The sequence below is a fragment of the Protopterus annectens genome, chromosome 7.part0, assembly GCF_019279795.1.
Source record: "Protopterus annectens isolate FY-2018-M chromosome 7.part0, PAN1.0, whole genome shotgun sequence".
NCBI lineage: Eukaryota > Metazoa > Chordata > Ceratodontiformes > Protopteridae > Protopterus > Protopterus annectens.
Window position 1 is genome coordinate 1,465,076,256 of NC_056739.1, and position 16,600 is coordinate 1,465,092,855.

At 38.4% G+C, this 16,600-nt stretch overlaps 1 protein-coding gene across 1 annotated transcript in view; it reads left to right on the forward strand.

Annotated features, from left to right (window-relative positions):
• The window catches only part of ITPR1 (inositol 1,4,5-trisphosphate receptor type 1), a 2,510,606-nt gene that overhangs the window by 1,416,230 nt on the left and 1,077,776 nt on the right, over positions 1–16,600 (forward strand). The window contains exon 33 of the mRNA XM_044076407.1: positions 10,370–10,554. Coding sequence (XP_043932342.1) covers positions 10,370–10,554 — 185 coding nt within the window. The remainder of the gene's footprint in view (positions 1–10,369; positions 10,555–16,600) is intronic.

A 16,600-nucleotide genomic window follows, 5' to 3' on the forward strand; every position in this document is an offset into this window, starting at 1 on the left:
TGTTGCTCTGAAATACCCCATTCAACTCTGATAATCCCATTCTGCCCTGTTCTACTGGAAGAATAAGCTTATCTCACTTAACTGTTACCATCTTCTCCTCCCAGATAAAATCCTTCAGCTCTTAATTGCTGTCCATGGTTGATTTAAAAAAAAAATGTATGACTAGTGTGCAAGACTAAAGGGAGTAAAAACATTTTAACTGCTTGTATCTTGCTGTTAATATCCTTACAAGAGCACTTCCAGTTTCTCAGTTTTTGTATCATCTTGTATTTAGTCTCTTGCAACATATACTTAGCCGCCACAACACTGTCATTTTAATCCATACTCCTGAATACTTCGTTTCATCATAAATATGGATATTGTTAAACCAATTTGTATGCGAGTACATAATTTACCGCTATTGCTTTTGTTTTTGATTCATTAATTTTGTATCCCGAAAAGGTTTGAAACTCGCTCAATATATTCCACAGCACTGTCATGTCCCTTTCTTTTTTTTCAGGTTTAAAATGTCATCTGCAAATAGAGCCAGCTTTTGTTGTCTACCATAGCAAGTATATCCTTGGAATGTGAGTCCCTTATTTTCTTTGACAGGAGTTCATAATATAGTGCAAATAACAAAGGGGGCAGAGGGCACTCCTGCCTGGTTCCTCTTCTCAAGCAGAGGTTATCAGAGAGGACCCCACCCAATTTAATTTTCACCTCCTATCCGTCATATGTCCTGCTAATAAACCTTATAATTTTATCAGGGAATGCAAATGCTTCCATTGCTCTGCTCATAAAATCCCTGCTTACTCTGCATCAAGACCCACTAAAAACAATGGTATTTTCTTACATTATGCTTCCATCTGGATCATAACTGTTCTGTTTCTCCTGTCATGTGTTTGCCTTCCCTCCATAAAACCACATGATCCAGATCTGTCAATTGTGGTATCATGTTTGCCATTCTTTTAGTCATTGCAGACATCGACACTTTGTAATCATGTTTAGTGGTCTTTATTGGTTTTATTTGTTTTTAATGGCTTTTTCTAACTTGGGTGTTGGTTCACAGTAAAACTCTAGCTTTTTTAGTTATTCCATCTGGCTTTAGTTTGCACGATGTGTCAGAAGATGTTTTATTGGACAACAGCCATGGGTAAGTAGAGAAAGTAGTAACCCAAAAAGATAGTCAAATCAGCAGAGAGAGGAGCAGTTTCAGTTAATGGAATCCCCTTAGGAGCTGTTCCAAAACAGACTAATTTGAATCCTTTCTTTGTACATTGTATGGACCTTTTTTTGCAAGATTGTTTAACTGGACTGCAAAATCCTTTATTAGTGGAGAGATGAGTACCAGAGGTGAGACCTCCCAATTTAACAGCAGAATCTAACTTAGAAAAAAATATGATAAGAATTAAAGTTCAATGGGATATTTTGTTTTTTGAATCCTGTCTGGCTGTTAATAGGATTCCTAGAGGGCCAATAGTGTTAAGGTTGCCTGCAAGGGGATAAGTGCTCTCAAGAACTGGTTGAGTCCTGGTAAGCCCTGAATGAAGGTATGGGGCAGCAGATGTCTGCTTGTTAATAGAAAATAAGCGAACCTTGGCTTGTTGAAATGATTTGCTGGTGACTGCTTATAACAATTTGAAAAGTATAACCTCCAGAGAGAACTTTGAGAGAGAGCAGATTGTTGAGAAGGTTGCCATGGAAAAACGATATCCAGAAAAAGTGGAAGTCTAAGAAGTTGTTCTGAGATAAGCGACTGAGGAAGGGAGGAACTTTGAATGGACAGGGCCAAGACTTTGTTTTAATATTTGAATCGAAGTTCGGAGTTTTTAGAATTGTTTTTCGACCATTTTTTTTTACTTTTTACTTAAACTAATTAAACAAATAAAGTTAATTGGTCTTTATTGGATTTTACTTTATAATCTTTGGTATTGAAATGGGCCTGTATGAAGCTGGATCTGATGGATATTTACCCTTTTTAGGTATTATAGCTGCAACCTATTTCTTCCAGGATGCTTGTACTTCTGTAAAAATACTGTTAAACCCTTCCAGATCTTCATTTCGTTCCCTGCTAGCTTCCAAACGTCTGCATGAATACTATCTAATTCTGGGGACTTTCCTGTAGATTGGTTATATATCTCTATTTTTATCATGTCTCCTCCTATCTTAACTGTTAGTAATTGAGTCTCCTCTCCCTCTAGCCTTGATATATTTAATTGTTCCATAAACATTTCCATTTGTACCTTTTCCTGATTTCCATATTTCTCTGCTTTATGTAGACTTTCATAGAATTTAATACTAAATCCTAAAAAGACCCAACTTATGCCCTTTTATCCTTCCAAAGCAGCAGCAGCAGTTACTCCCCATTCTCTATTTCTGCATCAGATAATACCTCTATCTCCCCTGTCACACAAACCAAATTACTAGGGGTCATTATTGACAATAATATGAAATTTGACAAACATAGCTCATACAATAACCAAAATCAACAAAAAGCTAGGTACTCTTTACAGATGTAAAAACTTCCTAACCAGCAACAGTAAAGTTACCCTAGCTTGTACCCATCTTCTCTCTACCTTACTGTATGCTTCTCCTGTCCTAATTAATCGTAAGAGCGATTTAAGTAAGCTCTCCGTATGCTACAACAAAATAGCAAAATTCACCACAAACTCCTCTTACCACACCCACCACTGTCAGGCCCTAAAACAGCTTTCCTGGCTGGAACTCCCTAATACCTTAGCTCTAAACAAACTTATTCTAGCTCACCAAATACTGTACCAACCTGATAAAAAAACTCCAGCCTTACAAGACCTGATCAACCTCTACTCCAGTAACTGAGAACTTTGATCCACTACCAAGGCACTAATTGCAATCTCCAAAATCCATTACAGCTCTGGTGACTCCGTGTATTCTACCAACATTGCCAAGACTTGGAACTCCCTACCATTACAAATATAGGTTAGAACCTAACAAAACCATCTTCAAAAAAACAGCTCATTTCCCACCTAAACTCCTGGACATGCAACTGCCTAGCACCTGGCTGACATATTTTAACTCCTTTCTCCTACCTAGTATCCAACCTCCTCTTTAAAACTCCCAGAGATGCACTATATGTTATCACATTTTACTTACCAACTCACTGTCACCTACTCCCCACTGTGTCCCATCCATCTCCATTAGCTCTCCCATAGACTAAGTGGAAAAGCTTTCCCTTAAAATATCAATGCACATTATATGAACTTGCCTTTATTCTCCTCCTTTTTTAATTTTTCCTTTCTAGTCTTATCTTCAGTACATCTTCAAGATTATCTCTACTAAACATACTGTATGAATAACCATCATATGTTACTACCTGCTGTATTTTTAATTGTACATCTGAACCACTATACGTATGTCAATATTGTATGCAATCATATGTTATCTGCTATATTTTTATAAGTGAATGTGTAAACCACAGTGCTCGTGTAAATGTCATGTGTGTATAGTATGTTGGCAATTGTTCTGGAGCTTTTCTCCCTGGGCCTCCACTGAAAACAGACAGCTCTGTCCAGTCGGACCTCCCCGGTAAACAAATGTAAAATAAATAAAATTTCCAAAATATTTTTAATACTTCTACAGATCCCTAGTTATCTTCGTTGTAATAGGCTCCCTAAGTTTGGTGAAAGCCCTTGCTGTTGTCTGAGTTGTTGTGCTAACATTTTTATGCTCTAGAGTTATGAAAAACAGTTGCTTAACAGCAGTCTTTCTAAACTCATGCATATTATCAAGGTAGCCCCTTATTTTCTCTCTACCATTTTGTAGTAGTTCCTCCTCTTCTGTGAGATTACCCCTGTTTTGTAATACTTCAATATTTGTCAGTTCCTCTAAATTCCTGTTACTTAACCATATCTTATTTTCTTTTATTTCCTCCCTATTTTTAAATTCCATTTTAATTTTATCCCACTCCCTAGCTATATTTTCAGAAATTTCTGTCTTTAATAGCTCCTGAATAAATTTCCACTACCCATTCCTTAAATTCCTGTTTTTAACAAATAGGTGGGAAAGCGCTAGTATCTCATTTTAATTTCATTACCCTGTGTTTTTATTTTGGCCTTTATTGGCACAAGATCTCCAAATAGTTTATTGGGTGTGTATCAAGACCTTCAATTAAATGCACATGTTGTTGTGAAGTGTAAATTCTATCTCGCCTAGCCCAATTTCTGTATCTTGGGAAATGTGTAAATGTACTCTGAGTTCTTAGTACTGAATTCACACCTTCCATGCCATTTTTTTTTAATTTCTTCAAAAATCTACCCTCCTTTGTTCTATTTCCATTTCTGGGCCCCTAGGCAATTTTCACTGTTGCAAATCAAATTCCAGTCCCCACCTATAAGTAATGCTCTTTGCTGAAAGCGGAGTATTTCTTCCAGAATTTTCTTTAGCTCTATTATGGCAGTTTTTGGTGGAATATAAATACATGCCAGTGTAATCCTCCCTCTTTCCAGTAGCGCCTTAATACTACAAATCTAACATTTATCTTTTCTTCTTAATATTGGAGCTCTTCTTGCAATTAATAGAAGTGCTCCTCTATTCATTTGACCCAGGTATTCCTCTGAATAAGCACCCTGAAAACCTTTCTTTGTCAAATTAACATGTTAACTTCTTTCCAAGTGTGTCCCTGTAGGATAGCTGTGTGCACTCTTTGATTTTTTTAATGTAGCTCAGTACTCTCTGTTTTGGATTATCTGTGAGACCATTAACATTTTAAGACATTATAGAAATAAACATATTCTTGAGGGGTTATTCCCACCTTTCATGTATAGCAGCTTTTTAAGTGTCTCATTCCAGCCTTTATGTTCCATGCATGCAATGTTTGGCAGGTTAGTCTTTTATTATACACCTGTTTCTTGTCATCTGCATTTGAGCCTGTCACATCTTGCAGAGCTTTTTTTATTGAAAACCGTCAAATAAAAATAAACGCACACACCTAATAGCCCCTTAAAACCTACTAACGTAAACCACAAAGTATGTACATCTTCAAATATTGAAGTTTTACCCCATTAATAGGAACATAAGTTCCAAACAGACAGCCACATGCACAGACTTAAGCTAAACTGAAAGAAAGCTTATCCATGCTAATACGCATGGTAGAGCCTGTGATTCTGTTAAGTGCTGTCTGGTTTTGCCTTATCCTTATAGCTCTGCCAGCTGGGAATACACTTGAATGCTTTCCGAAAACATGTTCTCCAAGTTATTTCTCTTTAAAAGATTGTCCGTTAGTGACATGAGAACAAGCTTACAGGACTGTTTACTAGAAAAAAGACCTTATAATATTCTTTTTCATTTGCTTGCTTTCTGTCAAAACTTGTTACTATGTAAAGCTAAAGATCTTAATACAGTCATTCCCGTATGCACAAATGAGAGAAAGCACACTTTTTTTTTTCCTTTTGTCATGCTCTTTTAACCAGATCCCTTTTTTGTTTTACATTACATTGCCTACATTTCTTAAAACTAAACATGGAGAAGGAGAGAAGGGAGAGAGAAACAAAAAGAATAAACAAGCACCTATTTACATTAGTTTCCCCATTACACTTAAAATAACTGAAAAACTTTACTTTTATAACATGCAGAGAAAAGTCATGCACCGCTTAAAGTAATACAGTTAAAAAAATTTTTTTTACTTAGTTAACACTCTCCCTGTTTCCCTGTCCTCCTTATTTTTTCGAACATTAATGACATGAAGTAGAGCATATGCTTTAGAGTTCCCTACAAGTTTAACAAAGTCCAGTATTTCCAGATTCTTTTGTTCTATTCCTGTTCTCAGTCTCCCAAACCCTATCTCTGCTTCATCTCCAATGCAAACTCTAGTCTTCTAGTCAGTGTTTATGCTTTGTTCCCCCTCTATCATTTTCCATTGAAAGACTGGGAAAGGTCTCACTGGCACAGTCTTTGTGGTCTTTATTCCCAGAACAACAAGAATCTGAATCTCCTGTTTCATAGCTCACTTTTTGGTGGGCAAACTTTTTCTTCCTTGCCATGTACTTAATTAAAAAATGACTTTGTTCCTCCAGGGAAAAAATATTTTGAGGATAGCTGTGTACAGCAGTTTGAATCTCATGTCTGTTTCTCTGCATTCCCTATATAATGGAATAAATGTATTCCTCTTCTGCCTTGTGTGCAATGAGTAGTCATTCTCCAAAGGCACTCTGCTGTCCCCTCGTTTTAGTACTGTGTCTTTCTGCCACAGTTTTGTCAGAATCCACGCCTCCTGCTGGTAAGATTGCGTTTCTATTATTAAAGGTCTAGGTTGTTTTCTCATAGCCAGGTTTGGAGTGTACACATGATGTGCCCTTTCAATTAACAGTTCCTGTTGTGGAATACCTATCTAGTTGCTTATTTGTACTTTAATAAAATTATTGCAGTCTGTTCCTTCCAGCTTCTCTGGTGCAACAGAAAATCTGTTTTTCCTATGTGCTCTGCCCTCTAATTCTATTTTTTTTGAAACCTCTGATTTTGTGCACTGTCATATTCAGCCAACCTTTTCTTCATTTCAGCCTCTGAGGTTTGCAGTTATGTCACCTTAACTGAATATCTATTAAAAGTTTCTTCCATTTTTTTCCAGCATTCTATTGTTTGTGTTGATATCCTCCATCAGTGTTTAGTTTATTTTATCCAGGTCTGTGTGCAGCTGCTTTATATTTTTCTCTAGGTTACTGGAAGCCATGTCTGGAACTTTCAGTACTTCTTTCTGAACAACTTTAATACTTTTCCCAGTCTGTTTTTTCTTCAACTTTTGTAACTGATTTTCCTCCAGGTCCTTTAAATTTCTTTTTGTTGGCATCTAGCCAGTGTACTTAGTCAGTTACTGAAATCTACTCAAGTCTAGGTCTGCTGACTTTCTCTGCCAAGTTTCTGTTTTTAGACTGGGAGAGCCAGAATTAAGCTATTACTCAATGTGCAGCCATCTTGAAAGTTTACTTCCTTTGTTATAGGCAGTGATTAGTCTCGTAGTACATGTCTGTCAAGGAAGTTTTTAATTGACCAACCAAAAATGTCTGAATTGAGGCGAGTACTGGTTTTAAAGGTTGGGGATTGCTCTGATGGATTGCATTGTATAATTTGCTTTACTATTCTTCTGAAGTGTTGCCAAAAGACTGACAAGCACGCAGCCTGAAACAGGTGGTCCAATACTACTACCTTGCAAGCTATAAGTCTCTGTCTATGACCAAGGAAACTGCATACCATGTATTTAAATGTATTGTAAAGGCTCACCATCCAACCAATTACCATATTAATGGGTGACTTTCCCACAGTAAATGGGAATCCTATACGACAGAGATTTGTGTTTTGTAAATACACACTCCTTGGACCAGATTGTCAGTACACCAGCCAGAGGTACAATCATACTGGATCTGGTCCTTGCTAATATGGGAGTGTGCTGCACACCCCCCTGGTGTAATGTCTTCTTTGGTAAGGTCAGACCACAAAATTGTCTCCTTTTGAAGTAAAAATAAAACCTGGCACCCCAGCTAACCCTGGAATATTCAGGGACTACTCTAAGGCTAGTTTCTCGCTATTAAGTGGTAACCTAGCAACATTTCAAGCTCCCATAAACCCTGAGAACATTGCTGCCTATGCATAAGTATTTACAGAAACCCTATACAAGCATGTTAATAGCTGCATATAGAGACAGCTATACCCACCAGGAAGAAGTGCATGAAGAACTCAAAAAAAACAAGCCATCCTGGTGGAATTACAAATTCAATAGGCTGTATAACAGAAGGAAGAAAATCATGGTAAAAATTAGAAAGTAAAGCATCCAGCAGGATAAAAGTGCACTCATCAAACTAAACAAATAACTTTGAGGACAAATAGTCTACCAAAGCCGTATATGAGGTAAATTTGGCCTTCCAGGCCAAGGACAACCACAAGGCATTGTTGAGTTATGGCCAAAATCAATTTTGTGCAGAACTCGTTGTAAATGGAGCCACCCCTAGTGAGCCAGAAGATGTAGCAAACCTACTGGCTGACAAATTCAGCTACAACTTTACCCCTCTCTTCCTTTCATCCTTCCCTCAGGAAGTACCATGAAATACAACTCACCCTGCTATCACTAGGGAGCAGTTCCTTAATGCTCTCTCTAAGACCAAGAACACTGCATCAGTAGGCCCAGACAATATCCCAGGATACCTTCTAAATAGCATGACACATGACCTGTTAGGCCCTCTGCAATTCTTCTTTAACTCTAGCCTGCAAATGGGCTTCGTGCCTCATGAATGCAGACAGCAAGAGTAGTCTCTCTGCACAAAGGTGGGCCATCTACACACCTTGGAAACTACATATCCATAAGTCTCACTAATCTTGTATGCAAGCCATGGAAATGATTATCATGGAAATGAATAATGACATATTAAACCTCCAGAAACTGAACCCAACCCAATTTAGTTTCAAGGGCAGGTCATGGCTACTCAACCTGATGGACCTCTTTGAGATGGTCACCAAAGCAATGGATGAGGACAAAATTGTTCATGCTGCCTATGCCTACCTTGATCTGGCCAAGGCATTTGGCACAATAACATATTTGGGCATAGTTGACAAGCTCAAGAGGTTGGGTACAAATCATTGTGTTACCTGGTGGACAGCCAACTGGCTCACAGACAGGACCCAGTAAGTTAGAATTGGGGAGGCCATTTCTACAGAGAGGACAGTCACAAGTGGAGTCTTTCAGGGATCAGTCCTTGGACCACACTTTTTTGACATTTACATCTCTGAAGCAAAGGCCAATGTCAGACAGCTTCTTCACTAAAAATAAAACACAAAAATGTACAAAGCACAAGTAACATGTCCTCTGCAGACTGCCTCAAGGCCGTATCACTTTATTCGGTCTCCTAAAGGCTGTAGAGGGAAGTTGTATGCTTTGGCATATAGGGCATTCAGACCCCACTCTGGACCTCCTGCATGTCTGCAGCACCAGAATTACCTGTTCTAATGACAAACGTGCATGTGATATAAAGAGGACCTGCTAGAGAGTGAGGTATGTATTTCAGAGACCATATGTCACCCAGTGGATAGCCAACTAGCTCAGGACCCAGGAAGTTAGAACTGGGAACTCCACCTCTGCAAAGAGGCCAGTCACAAGTGGAGTCCCTCAGGGATCAGTCCTTGGACCACTCCTTTTTGATATTTACTTCTCAGAAGTCAAGGCCAATGTCAGTGGCCTCTGGCTGACTAAATTTGCAGATGATTGCCAATTAGGTGTTGTCATTGAATGTCATACTGACACAAACGTTCTCCAGGAGGGGCTGACGCAGGCAACTGGTGTCAGAGCTATGGACTAAAATGATATACCAAGGAATGCATAATAGTATCCTTTGGGAAGTCATCTATCCCAGGTAACGATCATATTAACAAAACACCCCTTAGTTGACCCAGTAGTTGGGGACTTGGGGACGCACATAGATAGTAATCTAGCCTTTGATAATCACTTGTCTATAGTGGTGAGGAATTCATTCTATGTTGCGCAACTTGTAAACAAAGGTATGGCATCTAAGTCCAAGGAAGTCATTGTTTGACTGTGTTTGACATTCCTAAGACCTACCATTGAGTACAGTTCCCGCTTTGATATGTACCTAACCAGGCAAATCCAGCAACTGGAACATCCACAGATGTTCCTCACTAAAAGAATACATGGCGTAAGTAATATGTCCTATGCTGACCGTCTCAAGGCCCTATCCCTGTATTCTGTTTCCTAAAGGATTTTGAGGGAGATCTATTCCTGGCATACAGGGCATTGTCAGAACCCACTCTGGACATCCTGCATATCCACAAAACAAACAGTACCAGAATTTACCTTTTCTAAAGACTTAAACCTTGCCTGTGATATAATTAGGACCTGCTGGAGAGAGAGGTATGTATCGCAGAGACTACTCCATTTATGGAACAGGCTCCCCATCCTTGTAAGCAGAGTTCCTCCCTAACCCAATTCAAGTGCAACTTGGACAATTGGATGTGAAACCAGAAATTCATCCCTGGTTTGGCACCCATGTCTCTAATGTAAATGGGTAACCTATGAACTTGGAGCATGGATATGTTTTGTTTTTTGTCTATTTTTTTCTCTGACCAGTTTTCCCCCAGAGAAGCATTCCTGATGTTTGGTGAATAAGAAGCAGAGAATATATTTGTGAAAAAATTTAGATCCGATAAAATTTCAAGGAGTGATACTAGCATCAAACAGTTTCATAGATAATTTTTAGGGGTGTTCCAACTATGGTGTCTCCTTTTCCAGTTAGACTTCTCACTCTTGAGCAGAGTTGATGTGCAGCTGAAAACAGACACATTTTAAAGCAAAACTGAAAGACAGCGATAACACTTAAGCATTTTAACAGACTTTTTTTTTTTTTCTCCATTTTAGCAAAGAGCCGTGCTATTGCCATCCCAGTAGATCTGGACAGTCAGGTCAATAATCTGTTCTTGAAGTCTCACAGCATTGTTCAGAAGACTGCAATGAGCTGGCGAATGTCTGCTCGCAATGCTGCTCGCAGGGACTCGCTTCATGCTGCTTCACGGGATTACAGAAATATTATTGAGAGATTGCAGGTAACTGATCATTTCATTTTAAAATGAAAAATAAGCCTAACAGAAGAATATTAAAAGCATATATATATGTATATATATATATATATATATATATATATATATATATATATATATATATATGTGTGTGTGTGGGGGGGTTCTTTGTGTACATGAACACTGAAATGAGCAATCAGCATAACTTTGTGCCAGAAAGCATGAACACTGAAAGGTAGAATGTCACATGGGCAGGAGTATTGTGCAGGATCATGGCACAGTGGGGACTGAGGTATTTTTCCTTTCTCCACTGTGATTGGATCTTGTGTTGGTATTTTAATTACTAGGGCATGTAGGGGGTGCAGGTCTTACTTTATTTTCCTGTTTGATGATGGGTTGTTCAAGATATTAGGGTTCACTATTGTCAGTTGCTCATTTGAGCATTTGTCAGTATAATAGGCGTCATATTTGTACCCACATGTATATGAGATATGTGTGTGTATGTGTATATATATATATATATATATATATATATATATATGTGTATATTGTGTGTATGGGTGTAGGGCACTGAAACCAAAGCAAGTGCTCAGACACCCTGTAGAGGGGAACCATTTGGTCAACAGGTGTGCGAGATTGACCATCTCAAAGTAGGGAAATATTTCCTTTATATTAGGATTGTGCAATCTCTGAGTTGTACGCGTGGGTGAGGTGGGGGTGCAGAGAAGGCTTGGCCCCTACAAAAACATTTGCTGTTAAGTTTATTCTGCTCTGGGGAAATCCTGAAGCATGTGCAGAACGTGTTGATATCAATGAATTTGATGTTATGAAGTCACTACTGGGTGTCTGGAAACTTGCTGTTTGCTGCAGTGCTGAACACCTAGATGTATGTATGTATGTATGTATTTCACAAAAAGGTATCTTAAGATCAGCAATGTATTTACTCGTACTGTTCACTCAGTGACATTTACCTTGTAGCCAATGAAATACCAGAGTGAATTCTGACAACTTGACTGTATAGTCTTCACAGTAATTTACTTCAGTGCTTCATAAATTCACTTTACTGCCATAAAGTTTTAGTGGATGCCTTTTTTACCTGCTTAATTTATATGCACTTTTACTTAGCAGTTTACAGCAAAAACTGTGCATTGATCTTTAAAGTTCTCATTCTTAAATGTTTGTGTTTGTCTTTGCATATTTGTCCTAAGGGTTGTCCAGAGTACATCAGATCACATGATATAGTTTTCTGTAATTTTTCCTCAGTTTTAAAAGTAAATCTGATTGAGCTGTTACAGTACCCCACTTCTTGGCTTCTCCCTTATTTTGTATTTTCTAGCATCAAATGTTGCATGCGAAACAGTACACATTTTTGAGGAGTCGTGACAACTTCCAGGAAGGCTTTCACTGGGGCATTTTGTTTGAGAACTGGAAATTGTGAATCCAGAAGTTTTTTTTTTTTTTAAATTACTGATTGTATGAAAAGGTCAAATAAGATTGAAAAGGTGCAGAGTTCTTGTGGGTGAGCTGGGAATATTGCAGTGAAAAGATGCGTTTGAATTACTGGAAGTGAGGAAAAACAGATATATATATATTTATACACAAACTCTTCAAGAGTCAAGGGGTACTGTGGAGAATATTGATTCTTTTAGGAGAATTAAGGCTCATACTAACAACATAAGTCAGATAATTTGCATTGTTTCTGTGTAAAAAAAAAAAAAAAATTGTGTGATGCATGTGTAGTGGTCAGATGAGAGGCAAATTGTGCGAGGCTGATTTAACAATAAAGCAGTTAATGTTTCTACTGAATGAAGTGGCTTACGCTCTCTCATAGGAATCAAAAGCATCTAAAGCTGCATGTAAGAAAGAAAAGCAAGTAAGCCTGAGGTGCATGAAACCTGAAAAGCATGAGCATTTTTTGTACAAAAGGTGGTATAAGAAAGCAAGGTAACAGGGAGTGTCTTGCATTGATTTAATGAAGTGCAAGTGGCACAGTGGTGTAGCTGTTAGTGTTGCTGCTTCCCATTACCTAGTTGTCTAGTTCCCACCTGGAATCCCTTATATATGGCATCTGCAGGGTCCGTCTTCTCCCTATGTGAGTTTCTCCTTGTGCTGTCTTTCCCTCAACATCCCAACTGGATTCTGTGCGTGTCCACGCACACTGATTCTGTGTCTATGTAACCTACCAATGATTACTTCTGTACTGCTAAGATGGGCAGTAGTGTGTCTCTCGAACATTGTGAAGTGAGTACTGGAGAATGGTGCATCTGGAAGTTGACAAGAGACAACTCATTGCAGAAGTGTCCAGAATGTGAGAAATTTGCAACTGAAAAGAATGCCTTTTTGGAATAAAGCAAAAAAGTGCTTCAGTTTATGATGAATCTAGGCTGTGTTAAGTGCCGTTTAGGAGTTATATTCAAAGGCATCCTTCCCAATAAAACAAAATACACAAAATGAGCATGAACCTCCTGCTTCAATGCAGACAGAATTTTACAATCCTTAATTTTAATAAGTTTATTCCAAAGCCTTGAAATTTGTATATGCTACATGTTTTGTGTGCTTCTATTAATATGAATATGTATATTCTCATCTATTTACCTTGATGGGCAAGGAGTTGGAGAAAACTGGCAAAGGAACCAAGGTATTGGAAGCAAATAAAAGATGATAGAACAAGATGATGCCAAGAATTTATTTTGACTGCAGATTAGAGATTGCCTTCCCTAGCAAAGATTGATATCAGAGTATAGTCAGAGAAATGGGGGGCCTAAAGGAAATACCATCACTGTTACAGTTGTAGTAGAATCTAGAACAGAAGCTGCCATTAAATAAGGAATAATTCATGCATATAAAATATTGCATGATAACTATAAGAATCAATCGGAGGATGTTATAGAGGGATTGGGAAGAGACTGGATAAGCAATACGCAAGGAAACAGTGGGAGGATATATGTACGTCTCCCAAATATGCAGCAAAATCTAGAAGATGTAGGATTTTTACTTGGAAATGTTTACATAGATGTTGCTATACCCCAGGTTGACTCCAGAGAATTTTCCTCATGTAGACAGCAAATGCTGGAGGTGTGACAGGGGAAGATAGAGGTAATTCGGAAAATATTTTCTGGGAGTGTTGAGTTGATGAACTTTAAGTATTCCGTGTGAGATGCACTGTTGGAGATGCTGGGTGGATAGAGTGATGTAAAGAGGGAGATAATTTTTTCTGAGCTATAATACAAAATCGGAATTACCTAGAAGATGGTAAGGCCATGCTGTGTCTAATTCTAGTGGCTGCCATAAAAGCAATTACTAGAAAATGGAAATTAAAGTCTAAACCAACTATACTAGAAGTAGTGACTATAGTAACAGAGATAAAACTGGAATTGATCTTCAGAAAAGGGTGGGGGACAAACTACATTGGAAAAAAATGTGAATTGTGGGAAGAATACATTACAGGGGAGGGATGAGATTTAAAAGAAGGCAGGACTTAAATCAGCTATGTAATGTGTGACTGAAAATGTTTGGGTAGATTATAAGTTGTATATGTTTGGAACTGGGTGTGTCAGAGTGGTTTGTGATGTAAAACTAGGATTGTCGGTGTGGTTTGTTTTCATTTAAATATTTGATTGCATTTGTTGTAATTGATTTAATAAAGATGTTTATCAAAAAAAGGGCAGGAACTGGATAAATTATATAATGTGTTTTAGGTTATATAATATATAGCAATATATGTGAAATTTAATGTTTGTAAATGTGAACTTAATACAGTTTGATTATGTTATATAGATGTAAATGTGCCTATGTCACAAGTGATAAAAAAAAAGTTGCTGCCCATTGCTGTCCCTCAGTGCATCATTAATTATCGTAACATTAGCTCTCCTCTTAAGAATCTGTAAGTGGAATATATTTTAATCTACTTTGCCTATCATTACAACTTTAACTTTTCAACAAAACTATTTTCTTGGTAGTGTGTTCTTGGTCTGTGTCTAATCAGCCAGTCCTCTACTAAATAAACACTGAACCCAGAACAATACTGATATTGGCCCGATCATTGTTAAAAAGGTACTGAAAAACCTGTCATGCCTAGAGTACTGTTTGGATTCAGAACATTGTTGAATTTATTTATATTGGCATAAAAAGTTAAACCACTACTAACCAGTACCCCCAAAACCCTTGAGCTAAACTATTAACTAATACCAGTAAATCTCTGTACTGTCACTAATTAAGGTATTGCACAGAACTAGTAGGTGTTGCTGGTTTGACAGTCCCAGATGCAAAGCTGTTTTTTTCTGTTTAAAGTTTGGTTATGTTAGTAAAGTAAAAAGTTCTCGACAGGTATTTAAAAAAATGTAGCTTGTAGTGGTCTTCCAAGGATATCACCATCTCAGCCTATCTTGCATATTCTACAAATTACTGTAGGTAACAGTATTCTACAGTTGCCAATGATTTATCTGTGGGCACCAAAGTATCGAATGTGAACATTTGCAGTATTTACCTAAGCAAGAATGTTAACAGCAAATTAAAAAATTCAGTGTGTGCAGGCAGAGGTCGTCAGAATAAAAATTACTAGTATGATGATTAAAGTATACACTGATGCAGCATATGTGGTAATATTTGCACAGTGTGAAAAACTGAATTTGATGAATTGGATTCATTGCACAAACACTAATTTACTCCATCTTTAAGACCTGTTTAAATCACATTTTAAGACATGATACTACTACAAATGTAACAGAAAGGAACATAGTAACCTTTTCCATTATTTTCTCGCATTGCACACAAACAATTTTCATTCACTCTAGCATAATGTTCACTTAGGTTCATAGGTTCATACTAGGCTATCTACCCTAGGGCATTTATAAGTCTAGCCAGAGTGTGTGTGGCTTTCGCTACCCCTTGGAATGAATACTATACCCATTTAGGGTTTAGTTTACTGTGCCTCTGTCTAGTAGTGACACAGAAGTGACCCCCGGGGTAAACCTACGATCTCCCATCCACTCATTAAGATTTCTCTTGAAGAGAGTCAGTGAGAGGCTCTGCCTAACATGGACTGGGATTCTGTTCCAGAGTGTAGGGAGCCTCTGGGTTATGAATCTTTCCCTCCAGCATGTCCTATTTATTTCTGTGTTGAGGTTCAAATCTCTCGTTCTCGTGGCTCTGGTGGATTTGGATTTTCTGAGGTGGAGCATGTCCATTAATTCCGGATTGGACATGGCCTTGTACGTCAGACATAGCCTCTGAGTAGGCGGTATGCGACTGAATAGAGCTGGAGGTTCTTCAGCCGGGCAGCATATGACATATGTTTGAGACCCTTGATCCACTTGGTGAGGTACTTTTGGGGCCTTTCTAACTGCTGCAGGTGTCTGGTAAGGTACATCCCAAATGGGGCGTTGTACTCAATTATGGGCCTGATAAGGGAAGAGTACAGGGGCACAGTGACCTCTCTTGATCTAGATGTGAATCCTTTCATGATAAGGTGGGTAATATAGAAGGTCTTCCTAACCACCTTGGCAACGTGAGTGTCAAATGAGAGTTTACTGTCAACTTGGGTCCCTGATTACTTCCTCCGTACTTAATGGATTACCACCTATGTGGTACTTTGTGGGTACTTTGTTTTTCCCAAAGGGTATGACTATACATTTTTTGGCTTTCAGTTTAAGGCCATGGCTCTGGCACCAGTTATCCGTTTCTGTGAGGCCTTTCTGAAGGATGCTTGTGTCCGCTGGAGTATCAATTATGGTGCCCAGTTTGCAGTCATCTGCGAACTTTGTTAGCCACAATCCTCCTATGTTTGCTTGCACCTCGTAAAAATAAATGCCAAACAAGAGGGGTCACAGGACCGAGCCCTGTGGAACACCGCTTGTGACTGGCTTAGAGTCTGACATGGCTCCAGCAATTCTGACCTTGTGGGTTCTGTCCTCGAGCCAGTTTGCAACCCATCTTATGACATATGGGTTTACGTTTAAGCTGGTGAGCTTGTCTATGATGCCCGAGTGGGGTATTGTGTCGAAGGCTTTTGCAAGATCAAGGTAGGCTGTGTGAACTGCCTTACCCTCATCAATGGCCTTAGTGACTGTTTCAA